General features: G+C 40.7%; 1 protein-coding gene across 1 annotated transcript in view; it reads left to right on the forward strand.

The window, feature by feature from the left end:
* Positions 1-27266, forward strand: part of CFAP61 (cilia and flagella associated protein 61) — a 292142-nt gene that overhangs the window by 207852 nt on the left and 57024 nt on the right. Inside the window, exons 21-23 of the mRNA XM_004433707.3 lie at positions 7665-7957; positions 19543-19870; positions 21205-21296. Coding sequence (XP_004433764.1) covers positions 7665-7957; positions 19543-19870; positions 21205-21296 — 713 coding nt within the window. The remainder of the gene's footprint in view (positions 1-7664; positions 7958-19542; positions 19871-21204; positions 21297-27266) is intronic.

Genomic DNA, 27266 nt, shown 5'->3' on the forward strand with positions numbered 1-27266 from the left:
AAGTCTGTTATGGGATGACTGTATTTGAAGCTAGAAACTAGAAGTCTGGCACATCATGAAAAGCAAGGAGCAGGGCTGCATTCCTATACCTGTTACCATCGCTCCACCTGTCAGTCCGTGCTTACTCTTCATGTCACCTTAATAACACCAGGAAGAATGTGGACATTTGTCATGATAGTTAGCTTTTGCTCCCTCAGTGCTAATTTTCCCCTTTCTGGATAGTTCAGGGTGGGGTTGGAAGGAGGGAGCTGAGGACAGGGCCCTTCTCAGAAGAGTCTGAGAAAAAATCTCCCGTGTCTCATTGGCTGTGAGTGGGTCACATGTCCATCCAGGAATCACACCTCAAATCCTGGAAACACCAGGCCTAACTTTGCTGAAGCACAGGGACTTGAGGGGAGGGGCTTATTTGCTGAAGAAGGTGGGGGGATTGTTCTAGAAGGACAGGTGGATGCTGGGTAGCAGAAACAATGGATGATCACTAGGAGGAGGTTGGCTCTCCTCTGAATTTCTGTCCATTGAAACTATACAGATATCACCCCAAAGCATCACCACTTTCCCCCCAGCTGCTGTTTTATCACGCCGCCTTCTGCTTCTGTTCTGTGACGGAATTAGTCCAGTGTGCGGGAAACGGTTTCCTGGGCTCTAGAGTTGGATGGATTTATAGATGTAAAGTATCCTAAACTATCAGAACTGCTCCAGTATCATGGAGAATAGCTGACGTCACCTGCTCAAATGCTGCTTTCAATTGCAAACAAAACCTTGGGTTCAGCGGGGGTGGGGGTTCAGATAGAACCCAGCAACCTAATACATTCGAAGAGTTTATGGCATTAATTGAAACTAATTGAAATTCATCTGCTATTACTTCTGTACTTTCCATGAAAATGAAAAGTAGGATGAAAGTAAAATAAAAAAATCAAACTGCCTTAATGGCCTGAAATGGATCAATTATTTTCATCTTTAGCTAAACATGGTTTACTGCCTTATTAAAAGCATGTTTGTAGGAAAAGTATAACATTAAAATTCCAGTGCATGAATCACAGAACAAAGCCTTTGTTATGTTATAACTAATATATTCTGCCCTTTTTATCTGGCAGAGCAAAATAGGACAGGTCAGGCTCGGGTCATAGAAATCTTATGCTTTGACTTATAAAAATTAAAAAGAGCATTCTCTGGTCTATTCTTGGACATGATATGTTTTTTCAGTGAGTGTTTATTTCATAATTTATTAATATTCTATGATATCTATCTAAAATTATTTCATAAAATGCCAAGTTGAGTATTTTGTGTGGGAGTGTGTTATATATTTTGCTGCAATTATAGTGTAGTGTGAGCACTGGTTCTGCAATCAGACTTGGCAGATCTTAGTCCTGCTGAACCGTCCACTTGCTGTGTGGCCTGGAGCTTGTTACTTAACCTCTCTGTCCTCAGTTTTTTGGAGAACATAATAAACCTTATCTCACGGGCCTGTTCTGAGGATGAATGAGGTCATACATAATCACTCTATGCCTCTTTTGAAGTGGAAAAAGGAAATATAATTCTTCATTAAAATACAATGGAATATGTACATATCATAGAAATAATTAAAAAGATACAAATTATAAAATGTAGTTTATAATTATTGTTTTCTCTGGTCTTAAAAATATATTAGCTATGAAGAAAAATTCATATTAATATCCTTGGGCATAAATCCTGAATTTGTTTCTTTCTTTTTTTTTTTAAAGAGTAAATGTCTTTTTTTTAATAATTTTATTTATTTATTTATTTATTTATTTTTTCCCCCAAAGCCCCAGTAGATAGTTGTATGTCACAGCTGCACATCCTTCCAGTTGCTGCACGTGGGACGCGGCCTCAGCATGGTGGGAAAAGCGGTGCGCAGGTGCGCGCCCAGGATCCGAACCCAGGTCACCAGCAGCGGAGCGCGAGCACCCAACCGCTAAGCCACAGGGCCGGCCCTGAATTTGTTTCTTATACTCTTGAGATGTGATTTCATGGCTAGGCTACCAGATCAGGAAATCCTTCCGTTTTCTTGTTTTCAAGTGGTAGTTTTCTTCCTGGAAAATCCTTCATCTTTAGAGTGTTGAGCATGGTAATGAAATAGCAGCAAAGCATACTTTCTAGCCGGTTAAAATTAAAGCACTCAGTTCAAAACAATAAAATGCCTTTTTAGCATCCACTAAAAAATGATTTGTTAAAAAAGTTGTTCTGTTACTTTTAGGGCAAATCTATGTCTAAACATATTAACACCATATTTAATTTTTTGAACTTAATAGAAAGATCAACTTAGCGTTTCGTTTCTATAAAGACATATTACCTTTAAATGTTAGTAAGTTGTCTAGCTTCTGGAAACAATTATTTACCTCCTCCAGGAACCAGGATAATGAAACTGGCATCTTTTTCCCCCTGATTAAGCTAAACTGAAGAACCTCCTAAATCTGGGTCTGTTATGACAGTTGAAATTTTAAAGTGTGATTACCTTATTGTGGTAGTCACAATCAAAGTTGCTGGTGTATTCATTTACACCTTCAAAGAGTTTGCATCAAAAAGCAAAAAGATCCGGGCTGGCCCAGTGTGCAGCAGTTAAGCGCGTGAGCTCCCCCGAGGCACGGGGTTCACAGGCTCGGACCCCGGGCGCGCACAGACGCACCGCTCGTCAAGCCATGCTGTGGCGGTGTCCCATACGAAGTAGAGGAAGATGGACGCGGATGTTAGCCCAGGGCCAATCTTCCTCAGCAAAAAAGAGGAGGATTGGCATCAGATGTTAGCTCGGGGCTGATCTTCCTCACACACACACACAAAAGCAAAAAGATAACCTTTACATTTATGCCAACATTTTAAATGTAAGTCGTGGTGCTTTTTCAGTCAGAAGGGGAGAATTGACAGCTCGCCGAGGTAGCTATCTGAGTCATCACTTTCCCTCTCTTTCTTCCAAGCTGGGCTGTCGACACCAAAGCCCCTCTTTCCTCTTGGAAGCACCGTTGCACATTTCATCTCAAAGGTCAGCAGGGAGAGAATCTCTGAGTGCTCCTTCTTGCCAACTTGAATTTCAGGAGCTTGCACACAGTCATTGTTTTAATGGTGCCCTCCTTGCACTCTGCTTTGTGTTTCAGATCTGTAATCTTACTAATGCATAATTTATTCCCTAAAAGGAGCAACAAAGATTGGCCTTCCATGAAAACGGCTATAGTTATATTCCATTATCCTTTATTGAAAATTCGCCCAGACTGTTCTAATCATCAGTTATCATTCCCCATTTGAATGTAGGGCAGCCCACCATTTTACCTCTGTCACCTATCAGATCAAGTGCGAAAACTAGTCAGTTCTTATCTATTCAATAAACTGAGCTGCAAAGAAGACAGTGACCGGATCTTTTAGCATAAAACTGACATGCAGGGGTCCTCAGCTTTCTCACTCTATTTCTTCCATATATGCATAGAGACTTCAAAAGAATATATATGTTATCTCAATTATGTGAAAGAAGCCCTTGCAATCTGTCATCTCCTTCTAAATATCTGCAAAGACTCCGTGAGTTATAAAACACCTAAATGGTTGAAATACATTGACTAAATTAATCTTGAACTAACTGAAGTTGTCTGACATTAAACGCATGCTGTAAATGAGTATATGTCATGGGTCCCACATAACCTGAGGCTGCCTCACCCCCTCTGTGCAGCCATTGGGTGTTCAGCACCACAGACACCCCCTCCACTGCATCTCCTACACTCTGGCAGGGGCACAACTGTCAGGCCCAACATCTCCCTCCCTCCCTCGGGCAAAGCCTTCTCACTGTTGTTCACAGCTCAGTGCAGCCACCCAGTCCTGGCACCTGGACACCACTTTCTTTCACCTACTTTTAAACTCTTTCTTCCTTCTAATTCTTACCCAGCAATTGAAGAAAATCTATTTTTCTGAGGCTCTCTCTGCTCTTTCATCTCTCTTCCCTCTTTCTTTTGTTCTGCAGTTCCTTCTTTCCCCATCTTCCCTCCTTGATTCAACCAAAAATTGACCCGACTGTCACAACACGATAGTTATACAGTGACTAACCTCCATATGAAATATTCTCATTTCCCTGGGTTTAAGCGCCAACCAGTATGGCGGGACTACTATTTTACGCTGCTGTGTTGTAGGCGCATGCAAATTTTGGTTACATTTAGGATTATGTAGGATTTTGTGAGCTAGACTGGAAACCTAATAACCACACCTAGCATTGTTAGGGGGAACATGTTTCTATCGTACAAATCTCAGGTATATGACCTATACTGTGGTTGGATATTTCTTCTAGTGCCAACTTAATAGTGAATACCAAGGAGAAATATGTTGTAGAAAATCTTGCCACAGTGAGGTTGTTCTGTAATAAATATTTAGAGGGCACAAAAGTAATGCCCAGTTACCTTAGGATCAGCAATCTGATAAACCTCAAACAATCATCCATGCATCTAGTCAGGAAACGTTTTGTCACATCCATTGTAGGCCATGTACTGTGCAAGGCTCCAGGGATAACATGGTTGGCAGGGCAAACTTGAAGTCATCTCATCGGTAAGCCTAGGCATGTAGACTGTGGTGAGTGCAGGAAAGGAAAAGTAGAGACTGCCACGGGCCTACTGGCACCTCACCTGGCTGGAGGCAGGACCATCTGCAGGGGCCCAGGCACAACCACAGGCTGTGGGGAGGCCTTGACATGGGGGCTTCAAAAGCACGAGTTCCACCCCATCCACACTAGTAAAATTACTCCGATAAATAGAAGTAATCATATTTTTATGCCTAGGTTGATTAGTCACAAAATGAACAAATGAGTAATTAAAATCTTTGTCTACTAGTTTTTTCTGGGGGACTCCCAAAAATACAAGACCTTGATTATTCTATGAATTATCTCCATGCTTATATTTTTGCTGTTAGCTTATGAAAAAATTATTTATGGGCAACTGAGTGAAGCCAATGTTATTGTTAACAGCTCTAAATGTTATTATTATTATTGATAATAATAATAATGAGAAATTGTGTATAAAAGTGCCTAGCTTTCTGCCTGGTACATGGGAATCACGAGATAAACGTGAATTGAATCTAAAAATTCTTTACAAAATAAAAGTGAGAAATGATGGAGAAAGAACTCACACGAGTTCTTCTTCTTATTATATTATATTATATTATTATTATTATTATTATTATTATTATTATTATTATTATTATTCCTGTGGGAATAATCTCCCACAGGATGGGGACATTTAAAAGGCAAGAGATTGAACTGACAACTTGTTATATTTAACAAATTATAATGAGACTCTACTATATTTTATAGGTAATGAGAGAAATATAACTAAATAATCATATAAAACATATTGAAATGAAAAATTGTACATGAAATCACATAGGCATTTATTTCATATATGCCCAATACAACTGGGATGGTCTGGACTATTGTTGAGCAAATATCCACACCCTCCCCTTCCCACTGTGGGCAGAGTTTGTTTCCCACTCCCTTTACCATGAGCGTGGCCACGTGGCTTGCTTTGGTCAATGGAACGTTAGTGGATGTAATGCAAGGAAAGCCTTGAAAAGTGCTTGAGCAGTTGTGCTTGCCCTCCTGTGCTCCTGCATTTCTCCATAAACAGAATAGGCCTTTGGTATCTGTTGGTCCAAAGAGGATGAAAGACACATGGTACAGACCTGACCCCAACCACAGCTTGGAGCCAGATTGGCTGACGTCAGCCAGCCCACAGATGTGTGAGCAGACCTACAACAGGCTTATTGTTGTTTGACATTGAGTTTTGGGATAGTTTGTTATGCAGCATTATCATGACAATAGCTGACTGTTATGATAACCAAAGCCTCATATGGGGGGGATGTTTCAAATTAAACTTAAAGGTAGACAAAACTATTTAGACATTAGAATATCTATAAATAAACATCTAATTTTAATAGTATAGGTTTTATAAAGTGTATTACCTTTTGAATTGAATGCATCATCCTCTCATACCTGCCAATAATCCGTGGGCAACCCTTGCTGGATAGTACAGCTTTCCAAACCCCAGCAGCATTACATTGCCTAGGTTTTCATGAGCCTGTGATGAAAAAGCCCTTCTCACAGTATAGTTACTAAAAGCTAACATGAAGGAGACTGCAAAAACATTAAACTCTGAGTTGCATGGGGCCTAAATACTTAAATTTGTTTCACTGAAAATAAATATTGTTTTGGCATGCATATTTTAAAAGGGCAGAAGACCTCAAACCTTTGACAGTTTTAGGTTCAAGCTTTGGCTTTCCTGGCAGGCTGGCTCTTTGTTGTGCCAGACAGCCAGGATTCATGTTTCGCAGCAGGTGGGAGCCTCAATAATTTAAGCAAAATGTTGGTTCTTTCAGCCAAGGAAAATGCAGCTCACCAAGGAATGTTGCATTAGAGCATCTGAATAGGGAGAGAATCATAGCCACAAAATTGGAGCATCCTAGCAAGGGCAGGAAGGAAGGACCCCACCCCCAGGCTTCAGTGCCCTAACTGGCATTCCATATTTGAGCAACAGGAAGAATGGAAGAACTTTCTAGATGCTGTTACCCTCACAGAAACCATCTGAAAATTATTTTAGTTTATTTTTTTCTAAGCAAATAAAACAAGCCCTTACATCTCCTTTCAATTTTGGATTGAAATAGATTTTTGCATAATTTATTCGACCAAATTGAATAAATACATTTGCCATTTATTTTGCTTCATGAAATTCCTTTTCATACCGTCTCATAAACAGGAGAAAAAAGATAGATTCAATGAATGTATCAATTTTTGTGGTAAAATTGTTACAGTTTGCCTGAAATGTAAGTCTACAGCAGTTTCTGTCTTTGTGAAATGGTAAAAATGCCAATTCAATATCAAAAATAGCATATAAATCGCATATAATACATTTTACCCATTTAATAGTGTCATTGATCTTAAAACTGATGAAATTAGTAGAATAGCATATATAATTACTTCTGTAGTATTTTTAAGAACTATAAATAAATAGTATAGACAGTTACCATCAAAATGCTCTTACACAGGGGAAATCTTTCAAGAACATTTTGTGATTTTGTTTTTGCTTACCAAAAGAACACCCTTCATTCTCTTTTGCTGGGTCTTGACACATTAAATTCTAAAAATCAGAATTTGAACCTTTATAAATTATCCAGTGAAAAGCAGAATATTCTAGTCTTTAGTTCTCAAAAAAGGAAAAATTTCCTTGAAATCAACTGAGTTCAACATTTAAATATTGAACTATCTGTACCATCATGTACATGAATATTTTTTTAGCATTGTCCTTTTCATCACTTAGGAAGAAGTTGTATATATTGCAAACTTTAGTTTAGTAATTTTTTTTCCTTAATAAGTATAGCAAATAGAGAATAAAAACAAGATAAAAGGTTTTATTCTAGATGGTTTCATTTAGCATAATTTCAACTTTCAAATTATAGGAACATAAATGAATGTCCTACCTCTGTGTTAAAAGTACTTGACTACTTTGTGGGATGTTTTGTGCCAATTCTTTACTAAATTATCTTGGTTGCCGTTGCTAGGTAACACCACTGGCTTCCCGCAGTTGGAAAAAGAAGAGGATTATAGGGAGCAATTCGGCATTATTAGCATTTGACTAATAAGTTTGTTGGTTTTTTTAACTGTATATCTTAGCATTTTCCCTCTTTTCTAGGGAATGTCATTGTCTATGGGAATACAATTGACACTTACACCACAGTGGAGACTCTCTTAAACCTTGGTGTGAAGGGCTCCTGCATCCACCTGGTGCAGCCCCCGCCCACCTCCAACATCACCTGCATCAACAACTACTCGGTGGAAGGCGCAGTGGAGGACGCGCTCAGAGCAGCAGGGGTTACCATTTATCAGGACGCACTCCTGGCTCAGTGGAACGATGGCCAGCACCCAGACCCCATTCAGAGCGCCTGCTTCACCACGCCCACCAAGCCTTTCAAACTTCCATGTGCCGTAAGTAGGTCCCTTCCAGGGGGAGAGCCCATCACCTTCCAGGGACTTGGGGTCTGAAAGATGGTGGGTGGTGAATTTATAGTCACAGGTTTTGGGTTTTGTTTTTGAACTCTTCAGATTATCTATTGCTGAGGAACAAGTGATACCAGCTCAAGACAAGGTTGACATAAGGGAAGCCATATTGGAGAAAAGAAACCCTATTGTAACTTTGAATGACCTCTGACAAACTAAGCCAGCTGGATATGCACCCTCCAGGAGATCTAACTGCTCTGTAGATTTTACAACCCCTGCTTGTGTGTGTACCTCCCAGCTGTGATAAGATGATAACTTTGTTCTTTTGAGTTCCTTAGGAATGTGATGACCCCTGAAGAGAGAGTCTCTGCTGATAGCCATCATCAATGAAAACTAAAAGATCTGGTGTCACAACTCCCTGTCTGTAACACCTGAGGGTCAACATTCCTAACCCTCTCCCCTATAATCCACGAGGCTATATAACTGCTGTAAGATTTTGTGCCCCCTTAACATGGCTCTTTCAGACATTAGTCGGCCACCTTCCCCCTTGCTAGCAAGCTGTAATAAACTGCCCTTTCTTTTCCACCATCTTGCCTCTTGATGATTGGCTTTTGTCTCGCAGTGAACAGATTGCGCCCTTTGTGCAGTAACACAAGCCACCCCAAACTTAGTAGCATAAAACAATAACAATAATTTATTATTATCTCTTCTGGTCCTGGGGTTTGACTGGGTTCAGCTGGGCAGTTCTTACTCAAGGTCTCTCATGTGGTTGAAGTCAGACTGAGGGTGGGACTGGAATCATCTAGAAGGCTTGTTCACCCACATGTCTGGCTGTTGATGCTAGATCAACTTCAATTGATATTTTGGCCAGAATGCTTATAATTGGCCCATTCATGGGACTGAGCTTCCTCTCAGCATGGTGGCTTGGTTCTAAGAGCAAGTAGAAGAGAGGGAGAGGGAGAGAGGAGGGGAGAGAGAGAGAGAGAGAGGGAGAGAGAGAGGGAGAGAGAGAGGGAGAGAGAGAGGGAGAGAGAGAGATGCTTTATCACCTTTCATGACCAAGCCTCAGAAGTCAAGCAGCATCTCTTCCACTGCATTCTGTACACTAGAGGCAAGTAACTAAGGCCGGCCCACATTCAAGGGGAAGAGAATTAGACCCCAGCTCTTCATGGAAGGTGAAGATGTGAAAAGTGCTAACATTGACTGAGAGCTTGTCATGTCCCAGGCAGTGCTGCCTGCTTGCAATGCATTCTGTCAGATCCTCACAGCAGCTCTGTAAAGGGAAGCATCCTCATTGTACAGATGAAAGTGCTGTGACTCCAAGTCAGCATTGTGCCGGAATCCCAGCCCAGGTCAACAGGACCCCAGAGTCTATGCTGCTGTTAACCTCCTAAGATTCTGGAAACAGCAATAGTGGGTCTTTCCACATGAAATAGAGACTTAGAATATATATATGTATATAATATATATACACACTATGTATCTATCTATCATCTATCTATCTATCTATCTATCTATCTATCTATCTATCTATCTATCTATCTGTCTAGAGAGAGAGAGAGAGAGAGAGAGAACTTCTCTTTTGGAGTGTGTAACAACTTGTCTTACAACCTGTATCCTCAGAGTTACCAGTTCAGGGGATTTGCAGAAGCCAGCGAGAGGGAGAGAGGGATGAGGCCAGTCAGCCTAATGGAGAAGCAGGAGACCCCTCACAAAGGGGAGGCTGAGGTTAGTGTGAGTATTGGGACCGTGTAGCTCAAAGGTTTATGTGAGTGGTTGTAATAAAGAATGCCAGCAACATCTAGTGGGCAGACTGGTTGGGGGAGGTCAGTGGAGGTCAGAGCAATCCCTTGCTAGGAGTAGGGGTTGGTCAGCCTAAGTCAAGGCTTCTCACCCAAGTGCTCCTAAGTGTAGATGATGGTGACCCTCATCCCCCTTGGGTCTAGACAGGAGGTCAAAGCCGATCACCACCACAAAAGAGGGTTCTCTGGAATTTCTCATTTTATCCCGATAATCCATGGAAATTTTGCATTCTGCTCTTTGGTACATTCGTTTATTCTTTCATTCCACGAATATTTTTTGAACACCTACTAGATCTCAGGCTTTGTCCTAAGTGTGAGAGATAAACCAGTGAAAAAGACAGAAAAAGTTCATTTTATTTTAGTATAAAAGTGATATCATCTACACATGTATGTCACAATACCTATTTAAGATAGGAAAAATCAAAATGTTTTCACTCAAATTTTCCCCCAAAATGATGATCCTGGAAGATGTGCCAAGTTTATCTTGGGGAACCTCGAGGCGAACACACACTCTGTTTAGGAAGCAGAGATGTAAGAAAACCTCCCCAAATACCCAATTGAATACAGGTTCTCTCACAGCCCCCCTCTGGCCTTCACTTCCCTGTTTAGATCAGATTTGGAATCATGGCAAGGACATCTTGTGAATATTTTCAACTGCCTTGATCCAACACACCTTCCTGCTAGAACTTCATCCTAAAGCAGTGCGAGTCAGACTTGGCCTGTCTGCTGTCAGGTTCAGTCTCCTGCTTCTCCTGTCTGCTCTGTACCACAAGGAATGGCCTCTGCAGGCGACATTTCCCAGGCCCAGTTGCTCTCTGACTTTCATCTGTGTTCAGCCAACTGTAGGTACTGGCAGGAGATTAGAAATAAGAAGAAGGGAGAAGTCAGGGTATTTATCCCTCCTACTGTCAGCTTTGGGTAGCATCTCTGGAGGGCATTAGGAAGCTTTTGCTGGGGATGAATATATTCATTATCTTAACTCTGTTCGTGGTATTGTGGGTTGAATTATGTCCCTCCAGAAACATATTGTCCTAATCTCCAGCCTGCTAATGTGACGTTATTGGAAATGGGATCTTTTAATTTTTTTTGTGAGGAAGATTGGCCCTGAGCTAACATCTGCCAATCCTCCTCTATTTTGCTGAGGAAGACTGGCCCTGGGCTAACATCCATGCCCATCTTCCTCCACTTTATATGGGACGCCACCACAGCATGGCTTGACAAGCAGTGCGTCGGTGCACGCCCGGGATCCGAACCTGCGAACCCCGGGCCGCCGCAGCGGAGTGCGCGCACTTAACTGCTGCGCCACTGGGCCGGCCCCTGGAAATAGGATCTTTGCAGATGTAATCAAGTAAAGAGAAGGTTATGCTGGATTGGGGTGGGCCCTACATCTAATTACTAGTACCCTTCCATGGAGAGAAAGATTTGATGACTCAGAGAAGACGAAGAAGAAGGCCGTGTGATGATGGAGGCAGAGCTTGGAGTGATGCAGCTGCAAGTCAGGGAACAGCAAGGAGTGCTGGTAACCACCAGAAGCTAAGAAGAGACGAGGAAGGAGTCTTCCCTAGAGCCTTAGGAGGGAGCATGGTCATGAAAACACCTTGATTTCAGACATCTAATCTCCAGAACTGTGAGAAAATGAATTTCTGTTGTTTTTAAGCCACCCAGTTTGCAGTACTTTGTTACAGCAGGCCTAGGAAACTAAAACAGATGGTGTCACAAATAAATACATCTGCTAAAACTAGAATTTTTATAACTGGAATTATACATTATTTACTATTTTATATTTGGCTTCTTTCACTCAGCATATTAATATTAAGATTCATCCATATTATTCCACGTATCAATAGTTCATTCCTTTTTATTGCTGAGTAGTATTCCATTGTATGGGTATACCACATTTTGTTTATTCATTCACTTCTGGTGCACATTCTTGTACACGTTTTTGTATAGGTATATTTTCATTTGTCTTAGCTGTATACCCAAAGAATGGCTAGCTCATATGGTAGGTGGATGTTTACCCTTTTAAGAAGCTGCCATACTGTTTTCCAAAGTAGCTGTATCGTCTCACACTTCTACCAGCAACGTATGCGAGTTTCAGTTGCTCCATATTCTTGTCAGCACTTGGTATTGTCAGTCTTTCTAATTTTACCCATTCTAGTGGGTATGACCTGATGTATCATTGTGTTTTTAATTTGCTGCAAATTAAAATTAACCTGATGATTAATGATATTGGGCATCTTTTTATGTGCTTATTGGCTATTGTTAGATCTCCCTTTATGCAGCATCTGAGCTATTGTAAATGAGTTTTTAAAATTTTGTTTTCCAACTGGTTACCGCTAGTATATAAAATGCACCTGATTTTGTACATAAACATTGTAACCCGAGACATTGCTAAATTCACTTATTAGTTCTAGTAGTTGCTTTCTAGATATATAAACATACCATCTGCAAATAGGGACAGTTTTACTTCTTCTTCCAATATTTAGGCCTTTTATTTCTTTTACTTGTTCATTCTATTGGCTGGGGCCTCCAGCATAATGTTGAATAAAAGTGGGGAAAGTGGACCTTCTTGTCTTTTTCCATATCTCAAAAGAAAACTTTCAGGCTTTCACCACTAAATATGAGGTTAGCTGTGGGGTTTTCTTTGGTGCCTTTTGTCTGACTGAGGGAGTAACCTTTTATTCCTTTGTTCAGAAGAATTATCATGAATAGCTGTTGAATTTTGTCAAATGAATTTTTCATATCTATTAAAAAAATCATAGTCTTTTCTCCTTAATTCTATTTTTTTTGTGTGTGTGTGTGAGGAAGATTAGCCCTGAGCTAACATCTGTTGCCAATCCTCTTCTTTTTGCTGAGGAAGATTGGCCCTGGGCTAACATCCATGCCCATCTTCCTCTACTTTACATGGGACACCGCCACAGCATGGCTTGACAAGTGGTGTGTTGGTCCGTGCCCAGGGTCCGAACCTGGCAAACCTGGGGCCGCCAAAGTGGAGTGCGCAAACTTAACCACTATGCTACCAGGCCGGCCCCTCCTTAATTCTGTTGATAATGGTAAATTACATTGATTGATTTTCAAAATGTTCAGCCAACCTTACATTTCTAGAATAAACCCCCTAGTCAGTCACGGTGTATTATCCTTCTCTATATTGTTGAATTTGATTTGCTAATATGTTTTAAGAACTTTTGAAACTATTTTGCAACTATATTTATGAGGGATATTGATCTATAATTTTCTGTTTTTGTAATGTCCTTGTAAGTTTTTGGTATTTGGGCTATGCTGGCCTTATAAAATATTTTAGGCCATGTTCCTTCTTCCTCTATTTTCTTGGTATTATTTCTTCCTCAAATGTTTGATAGAATTAATCAGTGAAACCATCTGGGCCTGGAGTTTATTTTGTGGGAAGATTTTTGATAAATTCAATTTCTTGACTACATATAAGCCTATTCAGATTTTCTACTTCTTCTTTATCAATGTCAATTTTGGTAAGTTGCATTTTTCAAGAAATTTGTCTATTTCATTTAAATTGGTCAAATTTGTTGGCATTGAGTTGTTTATATGCTGATATATTATCTATTTAAAGTCTAAGATCTGTTGTAATAATCCCTCTGTCACTTCTGATGTTGGTGAATTGTTCAATCTCTCTCTCTTGAACTGATGAGAGAGAGAGAAGAGACACAGAGACAGAACTGTCTGAAGTTTTCTATCTAGCTAGATGCTTGTCAATTTTATTGATTTCTTGCAAAGTACCAGCTTTTGAGTTTGTTAATCTTCTCTGTTGTCTGTCAGTTTTCTCTTTCATTGATTTCTGCTCTTAACAATTATTTCCTTATTTCTGCTTGCTTTGGATTTACTTGGCCCTTCATTTTTCTAGTTCCTTAAGGTAGAACCTTAGGTTGTTGTTTATATAAGCATTTAAAGCTATAAGTTTTCTTCTGTGTTTTAGCTGCATCCCACAAATTTTAATATGTTGAATTTTCATTATTATTTAGTTCAAAATATTTTCTAATCTCCTTTGTGATTTCTTCATTGACCCTTGGATTATCTAGAAGTGTGTTGTTCCTAGATATCATATTTTTGTTGATTTCTAATTTAATACCATTATGGTTAGAGACATATTCTTTATGATTTCAATCCTTTAAGATTTGTTGAGACTTGTTTTATGTCCAAGCATGTGGACTGTCTCTGTGAACATATAGAGAATATGTAGTTTGTGTTGTGGTGTCATGTTCTATAAACAACAATGAGTTCAGTGTGACTGATAGTGATGTTTGACTCTTCTACGTCTTTACTGATGTTTTTCTCTAGTTCTATCAATCGCCAGGAGAGGGATATTAAAATCTCTTACTGTTATTGTGGAATTTTCTATTTCTTCCTTTAATTCTGTTAATTTTTGCTTTATCTTTTTTGAGGCTCTGTTATTAAGAACTTGAACATTTATAGTTGTTATATCTGCCTCATGAGTTGTACTTTCTATCATTATGAAGTTTCCCTCTATATCTCTGCTAAAATTCCTTATATTAAAGTCTACTTTATCTGATATCCTTCTTATGTTTACTGTTTGCATGGTGTATTTTTTTAATCCATTTACTTTCTACTTATATGTGTCTTTATACCTAAAATGTCTCTTATAGGTATCATAAAGTAGATTGTATTTGTATTTTTATTGCTGCATAACAAATTACCACAACCTTAGCAGCCTAAAACAACATCCATTTGTTAGCTCATAGGTCTGTAAGTCAGAAGTCGTGGTGTGGCTGGCTTCTCTGCTCAGGGACTCTCAAGGCTAAAATCAAGGTGTCAGCCAGGCTGAGCTCTATCTGGAGCTTGGATTTGTGGTAGAATTTAGTTCCTTGAAGCTGAGGACTGAGGCTCAGACAGGTCCACTCAGTTCCTAGAGGCCAGCCACACTCCTTGCCACATGGCCCCTTCCATCTTCAAGCCAGTACCAGAGTATCTCCCTCAAATCCTCCTCACACTTTAAATCTGCTCCTTCAGGATAAGTCTGGTGTCTTTGTAAGGGCTCACCTGATTAGGTTGGGCCCACAGAACATATCTTAAAGTCAGCTGTGCCATATAACATCACCTATTCATGGAAGTTACCATCTCATCATATTCACAGTTCATGCCCACATTCAAAGAGGGGTTTGGGAATCTTGGGGACCAGCTTAGAAAGTTGCCTACCCCATGGTTTTTTATCCTTTCTGACCATCTCTGCATTTTAATTGCAGTATTTAGACCATTAATATTTAGTGTAATTATTCATATGGTTAGATTTAGGTCTACCATTTTATTTGTTCACTGTTTGTCTCTTCTGTTGTTTGTTATTCTCTTCTCCCTTGCCTGCTTTTTTTTAAATTAGAGTATTTTTTAGTATTCTATTTAAATTAGCTTTTTAGTTATATCTTACTTTATTTTTTAGTGGTTGATCTATGGATTATAATATACATCAGTAATCTTTCACATTCTAGTTAGAGTAATATTGTACCATTTCACATAAAATATAAAAACCTTGCAACTGTACAGGTCCCTTCTCCTCACTCCCTGGACATGCTTTTCTGTTACACTTGTCATGTGTATTATATCTACACACATTGGAAAAACAATATTATAATTTTTGTTTTAAACAGTTGTATATATTTTAAAGAACTTAAGAAGAAAAATAGACTTTTCTAATTTTCTAATTAGATATTTTCTAATTTTATTGATCTGTTTTCATTTATGAAGAACCAGGTTTTCCTCTGATATAATTTCCCTTCACCCTGAACAGCTTCCTATAGCATACACAATTGCAGGTCTGCTGGTAACAGAGTCTCCGGTTTTCCTCTGTCTGAAATTACCTTTATTTTGCCTTCGTTCTTGAAGGATATTTCTACTGGTTATAGAATCATGATCTGACAGGTTTTTTTTCCTTTAAACGTTTTGAAGATGTTTTCCACCATCTTCTGACATCCAAGAGTTTTGATTTAAAAAGTCTGCAGTCATTCAAACCGTTGTTCTTGTGTGTAATGTGTCATTTTCCCCTGGATGCTTTCAGGATTTTCTCCTTTTCTTTGGTTTTTAGCAGTTTGATGCTGTGGAGGTTTTGTGTTTACTACATCTCAAAGCATAGTTTTTCTTGAATTTATCTTGTTTGATGTTCACTGAGCTTCTTGAATCTATAAATTTATGACTTTCACTAAATTTTAGCAAGTTCTTGGCCATTATTTCTTGCCTCATTCTTCTCTCCTCTCCTTCTGGGACTCCAATTACATATCTGTTAGACTTTTTACTGTTGTCTCATGGGTCTTTAAAGCTCTGTTAGTTTGTTTCAATCTCTTTTTTTCCTCTCTGTTCTTCAAATTGGATAATTTCTATTGCTATAACTTCAAGTTCACTGACTCTTTCCGTTATCATCCCTATTTTTCTATTAGTACGTAAAGTGACTACAGTCCACTCTTTTTTAAAAGTCACCAAAATAAGGAAAATTACTCTTATGCTGGTCATTGCTCCAAGTTTTTACTGCCCTGCACAATCTACCTGCTTTTAAATACTCATCAGAATCCTCAGGTAATAGGGGGCCGGCCCCGTGGCTTAGTGGTTAAGTGTGCATGCTCCGCTACTGGCGGCTCAAATTCGGATCCCGGGCACACACCAACGCACCACTTGTCCAGCCATTCTGAGGCAGGGCCCCACATAGAGCAACTAGAGGGATGTGCAACTATGACGTACAACTATCTACTGGGGCTTTGGGGAGAAAAGGGGAAAAAAACAAAAAAGGAGGAGGATTGGCAATAGATGTTAGCTCAGGGCTGGTCTTCCTCAGCAAAAAGAGGAGGGTTGGCGTGGATGTTAGCTCAGGGCTGATCTTCCTCACAAAAAATAACAAAAATAAAAATAAATAAAAAAACAATTAAAAAAAAAAAGCCAGAATCCTCAGGTAACAGTTTTTGTATTTTGACCAGAGTTTGTGGTTATATCAGTGAGAGGATTAGTCTGGGGGAGTTATACCACCATACCAGAAGCAGAACTCTCAGGTTGGTGTTTTGGCTCCACGTCAACACCTTGACACATCATGCCTGGTAGGAGGGCCTCCTGGGCTCCTAGCAGATGGTCCAGCCTCCAGCCAGGTTAGGCCCAAGTTATACTGGCTCTTGAGGCAGTTTCCCCCTTTTCTACACTGCATTCACGACAGTCTAAAATCCTCTGCTTGTTTGTGTGATGATTTCATTGGCATCCATCACTCCAGTTAGATTGTAAACTCCATGTTTATCCTTTTCACCAAGATATTCTTGGGGCCTTTGCACAAGAAGTGTTTGTCTGAATGCATGATGAATGAGGTTTATCAGATCACTGATTCTCAGTCTGCTAATGAGTTTTGTTCTTCCTTATCAGAATTGTATATATAAGTAGTCTTAAATATTTATTCAGAACAACATCAATGTGACCAGATGTTTCTACTTAATATTTTTATCCAATATGTAATAGTCAGTTATCATTACAGGAGCACATGAGTTATATTTGAGAGGCCTGTAACTTAGAACTCACGTTGGCATGAACAGCATTAGATTTGCTTATTTGGTTTTCAGTCTAGTCCACAAACTCCTATGAAATCCCAAATATAACCAAATTGTGACTGCCTACACCAAAACAGTATAAAATAATACTATTGCAATACCAATAATCTTTAAAACCCAGGAAAACAAGAACTAGTATATTTAATATGCTACTTAATAAAAAGTAGGTTTAATTAGGGAAAAAACTTAGAAGGTAGAAGAACTTTTGTGGGGATGCTGAAAGGTACTTCTGAGCATTTTTCAATGGCTCAAGAGGTTGATGGTACTATTTTTCATGTATAACTTTAATTCAAATCAACTGGCTTTCCATATTTTTATATGAGTGGGGAAATCTATTTTTATATAGATGGGAAAGGAGTGGAGGAGAGAAAAAAGAGGAGTAGAGAGACAGAAAGATTCAGAGTCAGCGACAGACTCAGAGAAATACATTCTCCTGTGGTCGCTGAGTAAGAGTGATGTAATGAAAAGAATTTTATAGAGACAGGGGAGGAAGAAGCTGCCTGGGATGGAAGTAACTGGGATAGATTTAAATAGCTGAGTGAATAGAGACAGGGAAAAGGGCAAAGGCGTTGTTGGCTCCCTGAGGGAGAACAAAGGACATCACAGAGATGATGGATCAGAGTCTAGCTCTGTCCAATAGAACCTTTTGTAATGATGGAAATGGTCTATATCTGTGCTGTCCAGTATGGCAGCCACTAGCCATCTATAGCTTTTGAGCACTTGAAATAGGGTACTACAACTGAGGATCTAGAGTTTTAATTTTGTATATTTTTAATTAAATTAGATAGTCACATATGACTAGTGCCTACTGGAGGATCATTCATGGATCATTCATCATTCATGCACCATTCATGGGTGTGGGGAAGGGATTTGGAAGGGGTGTACCTCTGGCCCAGAACAGCTGATTTCTCTACATAATGGGGCAAGTGTGGTGGGTAAAGCAGGCATGTAAAGGAAGCAGGAGGCATGATGTCCATCAGTATAATGAGGACCCATGTCATATGTTCATTTCGTGTGTGTGTGTGAGGAAGATTAGCCCTGAGCTAACCTCTGTTGCCAATCCTCCTCTTTTTGCTGAGGAATATTGGCCCTGAGCTGACATCTGTGCCCATCTTCCTCTATTTTATGTGGGACACCTGCCACAGTATGGCTTGATAAGCAGTGCATAGGTCCGTGCCCCGGATCCACTCCTGCGAACCCCAGCCCACCAAAGCGGAACATGTGAACTTAACCACTATGCCACTGGGCCGGCCCCTCATATGTTCATTTTTTAGCATGCTTTTAATAAGGTGGAAAACTATATTTGGATAAATATAAAAATGATTAAACTTAGCTACTTCAATGACATCTGAAGACTTAAAAACTACTAACTTGGACTGCTTTAATGACTTTCAACATCAATATGGAAGAAGATATCCAGATGAGCATGAGAAAGCATTGAAATTTGGGCAGAGAATGGAGGGGGCTTACAGATCATTTCTAAGTAGCATGCAGAGGGGTTTGTGGCCCCTCTCTAGCACAGGGCCTGGCATATGGTAGGTACCCTGTAAATGAATGAATGACCATCTGCCATACCAGGGCAGGAAGCAACAAGGCAGGAGCCCAGACCTGGTAGATACCGAGGCTGATGGGGCTCTCATCCTCTCTGGGGCATCCTGCAGGGACAGGCTTTCTGGGTTTAAAAGGCCAGGAACAGGGCAATCTGAAGACTCAAGACTGGATGAGGTGACCCCAAGAAGGAATCTAGAGAGATCTAAGTGTCAGACACAGGAAGAGGAAAATGGAAGGCAGCTGAGTTAGAGCCATTCAAAATGTAAGAGAACGAGGAGCAAGTGGTGTCTCTGTGAATGTAAGTGTAAACCTCCCTACAGGGAAGAAGTTTACTCCTGTGGCAGATATTCCATCACTTGGCATTCTCTGCACTGGATGTTTAGATCAAATGATAAAAAGGAAGTGACATTGAGTGATCTTAATTTGTTCTTCATACCGAAGACAAACAATCAGTCTCTCTCTCTCTCTCTCTCTCTCTCACACACTCACACACGCATGCGCGCACACACACACACACACACACACACTATTATGACAAACTTTTGGTAGGTTTAGTTATTTTTGTGTGCCCCAAATAATAAAATGCTCTGGAGACTATTCACAGTCTTGGGAAGGTAAGATGAAGAGTGATAACTGAGTAATCATGTGATTGTTCATTTTTTAGATGTTTTTCAGCTTCTTTGAGAAGAACGTGGATTACGAAACATTTAAAGCATTCAATGATGCATGTCTTGTCTATGATGGCCGACTTGTGATTGATACCAACTTCCACACCAACGACATAGCCATCAGAGCTGCCGGCTCCCTCACCAAATTCTCCAATAGATATTACTCAAATGAGTGGACTCACAGCTGCTTCAGTTCCAAAGAAATTGGCTTCCAGCTGGCAGCAGCTATGCTCAATCTCTTTGATCCAACCCTTGAGCCTGTGACTGAGCCGCCAGCTGACCTCGACCGACTCATCCCCATGTACAAGGGAGCCAAGATCCAAGGTGTGTGGTAGGCCACTTTCTTCCTTGTGATGAAGCACCAGTTGGATCTGGATCAGTGCTCAGGGCAGCCCTCCATATTTCTCTTAGGCTTAGTGAGGAGACTCCTCAGTCCCTCAGTGGGTTTGCACAGAGACAGAGGATGGCTCTCTCTCATTTTTAAGCATTTATTGTGGACCAGGCATTATTATTATGGTCCTTTGCATTTTGAGCATTTATTATGGACCACATCATAACTGTGGTCCCCATATTACAGATAAGGAAACTGAGACTATGGAATGATTAGTAACTTGCCCAGACAGAGGTCACTCACAACCGGTGAGTGGTGCGATGCCCTGACATCTTAGCAAACTTGTATTCTCACTATAAGTTCAGAGATAGGGAGACCCTTCCAAGCATACCAGGCCTTGGCCTGCTCTCTGGATGGATAAGCTAAATCATTTGCAGCTGTGAAATAGTCCACTTTCATCACCTAAGCCTTATTGGCCCCTAAGGAGATCATCATATGAGTAACATAGGATTTCTTTATGTTTGGGTAGTGACAGATACCTTTGAAAATAGTGTCTTTGAATGTTGTGGACCTTCTTTCAGAAAAATGCACATATTTACAAAATTGTATGTTCGCTTCCTAAAGCCATCTATGGAGCCCTGGGGTGTCCATGGACCCTAATCCAGTAAACAGAATATTAGACTAAAGAGACAAAAGCCCTACATTCCAGTCCTTGTCTTTTTCTACCTGACTAAATGGCCTCCGAGGTCCTCCTCTGCTTTTCACTCTGGATGAAACCTTAAGAAAGGTGGTGGCAATGGGAAAAGAAGAGAAGGGATGGGTGTCAGAGACCAGAGCTAGATCAGGATCATACTTCTGGGACAAGCTAGAATATTAAGAATTTGGTAATAATAGTTTTCTAAGCATTGAACAAGAACTTTGTTGATTTTCCTTATAACATTCACTTTTTAAAATATTTTGGTTACATATTGGAGGAATGATGGGGAATGGGAACACCATTGCAACATTTAAGGCCTCTATAGGTCTCGGTCTGGCTTTGGCAGGTGTAGGTTAGGGTGCCAGGAGTTATGGGAAATCACAGGATACACATGATCTTCTTGGAGCATTGATGGCTATATTATGGGGTATAATGGCACAATCACATTGATTTTATTAAATAAAATCAATCCCAGGGAGTTCCTTGCTAACAGCAGTACTTCAGGAGGATGGTTTGAGTAGCATACACCATGGTAGGCATCTCTGTTTGTCCCATGGTACAGATATAAGCTCTGTTATCCACTTTATTAATAACCAAATTAAAATGTGGAAAACTTGCCATTTCCTCTAGGAGGCATTCTTCCTGGGTCTTACCATTATCTGCATATTGCCAAGCCTGCCATTCCAATTCCCTTAGAGGTACAAATGGCCCAGTCTGATTTTGTAAGTACTATTCCTGAGTTTCATTTTACTTTCAAATATAACACTTTGTTTACAGGGGGGTGAAATTCTTTATTGAGAGTCTTTAGTGTAATGTATTGGTTCCTGCATCAGAAAGCCACTGTGGTAGCCAGCCCCCAAAATAGTCCCCAATGATTCTTGCCTCTTAGTATTCATGCCCTTGTATGGTTCCCTCCCACACTGAATAGGGCTGACCTGTGTAGCCAGTAGGATACTGTGGAAATGACGGTGTGTGACTCCCAAGGCTAGGTCATGAAAGATATTACAGCTTCCAACTTGCACCCCCCTGGATCACTTGCTGCCAAGTTGTAAGGTCATGCAGGCAGCCCTTTGGAAAGGTTCATGTGGTAAGGAATTGAGGATTCCTGCACCAACCATTAGCAATTTGCCAGTTGTGTTAAGGAGCCACCTTGGAAGTGGATCCTCCAGCCCCAGTCAAGCTTTCAGATGATGCAGCCCCAGCTGACATCTTGACTACAAACTTGTGGGAGACCTTAAGCCAGACTCCCCCAGGTAAGCCATTCTCAATTTATGACTCCCCAAAACTGAGGTAATAAAATTTTATTGTTGTTTTAAGCCACTAAGTGTTTTTTTTAATAGACTTTATTTTTTAGAGCAGTTTTAGATTCACAGATTTCCTGTATATCCCCTGCCCCCATTCATGCATAGCCTCTCCCATTATCAACATCCCCCACCAGAGTGGTACATTTGTTACAGTTGATGAGCCTACATTGATAAATCATTATCACCCAAAGTCCACAGTTTACATTAGGGTTCACTTTTGGTGTTGTACATTCTATGGATTTGGACAAATGTATAATGACATGTATCCACAATTATTGTATCATACAGAGTAATTTCACTGCTCTAAAAATCCTCTGTGTTCTGCCTTTTCACCTCTCCCTCTCTTCTCCCCAACCACTGGCAACCACTGATCTTTTTACTATCTCCATAGTTTTGCCTTTTCCAGAATGTCATACAGCTGGAATCCAACAGTATGTAGCCTTTTCAGATTGGCTCCTTTCACTTAGTAATATGCATTTATTTCCTCCATGTCTTTTCATGGCTTGATAGCTCATTGCTTTTTAGCACTGAATAATATTCCATTGTCTGGATGTACCACAGTTTATTTATCCTTTCATCTACTGAAGGACATTAAGCCACTAAGTTTTGAGGTAACCTGTGATGCATCAATAGATAACTAAAATAACCACCTTCGCAGCAATGTAGCAGGTAAATTGCTTAGGGTCTGGGATGTCTGCCCAGACCCCATTGTTCTCCTGCCCTCCTTGAATTACATAAGAAAGCTGATCCAGGAGCAGAAGCTGTGGGGTGCCATGTCCCCTGGGTTCAAGGTAACTAGAAAGGACACAGCGTGGTGGCCAGTTGGTGAGCTCCTCAGATGAGATTCTCTGACAGATGGTCCCAAACTAGTGTTTGTTGTCAACTGAGAGTTTCCTTTCTGATGTGTCTTATTTGCTTTTTTGTCAGTGAGGCAAACCATGGAAGTTGCCTACTTTCATTCCCATTTTCTTATCTTGAATATTTTTGAGGGTTAATGATCTGACCAACTTAAAATAAACACATTACCCAGATTTCCTTGAGAACAGAGTTGGCCATGTGGCAGGTTCTGGCCAATGAGGTGTAAGTAGAAGCTGTTGGAAAATTCCTTAAAGAGGAGCAGACTCAAAATGGCACAAGCTATTGGCCTCTCACCCTTCTCCCTTCCAGAAATCGGAATCACATCTCTTCCACTTAGTTCCCATGGACTTTGAACAAGTTATTCAACTTCTCTGTATTTCTAGGATTATTAGGGATCATGTACAAAGTAACACTGCCTTAAAGGAACAAAACAGGTGACCAATCAGTGGTGGGTGGTTTTGTTAATCATAGTTCCAGATAAATAATGAAATCTGGCTTTTCCAGGGAAAGGACAGATGCTAGGTTTTTAAAACTTACTTCCCCTTTGGCCTCTCCCAGATTCTTTTAGATGGTCTGATGCAAAATTTTCTTACAAATAAAGAAAGGATCATAGTGAATGGTGTTCCAGGTTCTATTGCTTCATAACAAAACTTAGCAACATGAAGCAGCTGTTTAATTTTGCTCACAAATCCTGTGGGTCAGAAATTCGGACAGGGCACAGTGGGAACAGCTTGTCTCTGCTCCACAGTGTCTGGAGCCTCAGCTGGGAAGACTAGAAGCTTAGGGGTGACTCAATGGTTGGATCCTCTGAAGACTTGTTACTCATAACTGAGGCTTGCTACTCACCTGAGCTGGGATGACTCAACCACAAGGAGAGCTGACTGGAACCTCACACCTGGGCTGTTTCTGTGGCCTGGGTGGCCTCAGAGTAGTCAGACTTCTAAGACAATGTCTCAGGGCTCAAGTGCAAGTGTCCTCACTAGCAAGTTGGAAGCTGCATTGCCTTTTATGACCCAGCTGCAAAAGTCGCAAGGCGTCATTTCCCCCACACCCTCTGTTAGAGCAGTCACAGCCCACCAGAATTCAAGGAGAAGGGACATAGAGTTCTTCTGTCAACAGGAAGAGTGTCAAGGTCATATTGCAGAAGTGTATGTGAGATGGGCATGTGATTGTGACCATCTTTGGAAAATACAGTCTGCCACTGATGAGGTGGGGCATTAGATGAACAGGAGGAAGCCCAGACGATGTGTTCAGAGGCTGAGCATTTTGGTTACTGTAGATAACTAACCAGAGCCGAGTGTGTACAAGAGCTAGAAAATATTGGGCTTGGCTCCGGACAGAACCAGATTCTTCAAGGACACTGTGTGATTTCCCACATGCAGAGTCATTTATTTATGAACCACTGGCTGCATTAAATACACAGCTCTGAATAAAGTCACACTAGAGGAGCCAAAAGGGGTTTTTAGATAATGAGAGTTTTCATAAGAATGCAACTTAAATAGATTCTTTGTCTGGTGCTGTGACAGTATTTGAACAGGACCCCTCACTTTAATTAACCATTTTGCCAGGTGGGCCTCCTTTTTAATTAGTACAGAAGATCTAAACATATTTTTTCCATTTTATTCTCCAAGAAAAAAAAAAATGTAGAATGGTTCCATGGCAATCTTTTGGGGTTGGAATTAATTTGATTAAGTAAAATTTTTGCCAAAATGGTCAGGCAGTCACCTAAATATAGCCAATTGATTGAGGATGGAGCCCATTGCACAATATTTCACTAGAGAAACTAAATTACTATTCTTACAATAAATGTAGTACAGATGAATCTTATCTGACTTTTATAGTACTCACTAATTGGAATATTTAAGTAAGAAGATAATTTAGTAATTCATGAACTCTCTGAGAGGTAACCTGACAAAAGGAAGAAAGGGGACCCCAAGTCGTCTACATAATAAACTAATTTACAGATTCCAGTCCACATGCTTTGTTGGCTTATACACCACAGAATAAAGAAATTTGTCACAACAAATTCTGCCTTGGATACCATTAAATTTAAAATTGTGTGTTCATCATGAGAATCGGGAATGTGATTTCCTGCACACCGAATCTGATTAATCCTGTGTCTTCCATTTGGCATGAATTCCAGAGCCATTTTCCAACCTTTGTCAAAATCATAAAGGAACTCAAAAGGATAATTGTATTCAGGAAAAAAGGAAGAAAAAAAAAACACACCAGAACCAATTACTCCCTCAAAATCTTAAATTCGAGATCCCAATTTCCTAACAATTTACTTATAGACTTAAAAGAAGAAACTAGACACATCCCACAGGATTGGAAAGTGTGTGAAATAATCATCATTTCCCTAGAACCCCTCAGGGCGTGGGGCAGGGTAGGGGGGTGGGAGGGAGGCTGGAAGCCGCCCTATGTCCTCGTTTAGTGGAATGACTTTCTGTGAGCATAGGCAGAAGGAGGCCTGGGCTTCCCTGGATTTTCCTGATCTGTCAGCAACTGTGAACGGGAATGACCTAAGAAACTTAGATAGGTCTGCCTGGCACTCCGAGGGTAATGTGTGTCTGAGAAACCCATCTGTAGGTGAATCGTTTTTAATGTCAATGCAAAATATTTTAATGCATTCCACGTTCCCAGAATGGCCCCCCAGTTATGCTAACACAGTGCCAAATCTAATTAAAATGGACACAATTACTTCCATAGTTAAGACTAGCTGTCATAGCACAACTTGGTCATTTCTTTCTCTACAGTGTGGCTGTTTGGTGCACTTGTTAAGCCTCGTAGTACTAAAACATACAGAGGCAACCCAAAGACTATAATTCAATATTTAAATTCAAAAATAAATTAAACAAACAAACAAGCAAGCAAACAAACAGATTCATGACAACAAATCATTGAAAACAATGCTGAGGATGTGGCCCTGGGGGAACAGACTGCCACTGGAGGCCCAGACTGCTCAGATTCTCAGCCAGCAACCTGCTGGGGTTCCACGACACCGCTGAAGTCGCTGTGGCCTTTGTCTTGAGAAGCTTGACCTCGGCCAAATCAGCCCCCTAAACACAGAGTCCTTATGAGCAGAAGGTGAAACTCTGCTTTACTTCAGTGAAACTCTGCAAAATCAAAATTTTATCACCCACATGGGCAGATCTCAAGCTGTGCCCCTTTGATGCAGGGTTTCCTTTCTTAATCACTCAGCATCAATTTGTAAAAAGAGGAGGTGGAGGAGGAGACAAAGACCTTGTGGGATTGCTGACCCCGCTCTCCAGTTCGCCCTGGGGAGAGCTGGCAGCTGGTACTATGCCAGCGCTGTTGACGGTGCCCCTCTTTCAGATCCACAGCTGCCACCAAGGCAAAGGAGTGGCCTTTCCCTAGACACTCACTCAACTTTTCCACAAGGCATCCCTGCCATGAAGGGGCCTCCCATCCCGGGTGGAGTGGGTCGGGGCTAAGCCTAAAGCTGCTGGTGCCAAACTCGGATAGTCTTTAAAGTCTTGTGTTTAATCTTAGAAATGCACATGAAGGGCGCATTCTTCACTCTCACTGGTCTATGCGTATTTAATGCAGAAATAGCATTTACTGTGATGGGCCACCAAGTAACGTTGATGCCAGGGATTATTCTGGGATGTCATGTGTCCCAGCCCAGATGTGTTCACTGCACAGTCTGAGAAGTCAAAACTTGAGGAAATAGACCTGAATGAAAAAATCCATGGGGCGATCCAGGACTGGAGATCTAGGACTTGAGGCAAGAACAAAGGGTGAGGGGATGATCGGATAAGGAAACCAGTCTGCAGCCAGGGGCTCAGGCCTGGCTTTTTCCAAACTCTCCTCCTAGGAGCCCCACCCTTCCACACTAGACAGCCCCACTCCCTCCCTGGATCCCTCCCTGCATCCCTCCTTCCTGCCCTCCCTCTATCCTTCCCCACCTTCCTCCGTCAGTCCTTCTTTCTCCCTTGCTCCTTCTGCTTTCTGTTTCATTTCTCTCCCTCTCAATTTTTTCATCAAAAGTCTGGTTCCTTGCCACAGCACAGCCAGAGTATTTAAAAATACCTTTTTGTCATTTTAGAAGTGATAGTCATTGTATAAAAATTAGAACCTACAGACAGTCAAATGAACAGAAGGAGCAACAACAAAAACGACACGGTCTCCTGACCACAGAAAATGACCGTTAACATTCTGTTAAAATGTTGATTAATGTTTCTGTAGTATCAATGCACAATGAACATATTTTCCTGTTATGAAATACAGTTTACCAATAATCTTTATTGGATGCATTGCATCTCATTGTGTGGATGTGCCATTGTTTTCTTAGGTAATGCCTTACCAAGTGGTTTTTTAACACTTGCTGTGGAGGTGGATTTCATCTCCGTCTCCATCCATCTCTATGAACAATGGGCCACCTGCAACTCCCTTGAGGTGCCATCCCTCACCCCCTTTCCTAAGCTGTGTTTGTTCTCTCCCCCACCCCCAAATACCCAGTTTCTCACACACGCTTGGGATTGGCCCAGGATTTGCCAGGCATCCTTC

Source organism: Ceratotherium simum, chromosome 21, assembly GCF_057802395.1.
Source record: "Ceratotherium simum simum isolate JZ-2026a chromosome 21, ASM5780239v1, whole genome shotgun sequence".
Taxonomy (NCBI): domain Eukaryota; kingdom Metazoa; phylum Chordata; class Mammalia; order Perissodactyla; family Rhinocerotidae; genus Ceratotherium; species Ceratotherium simum.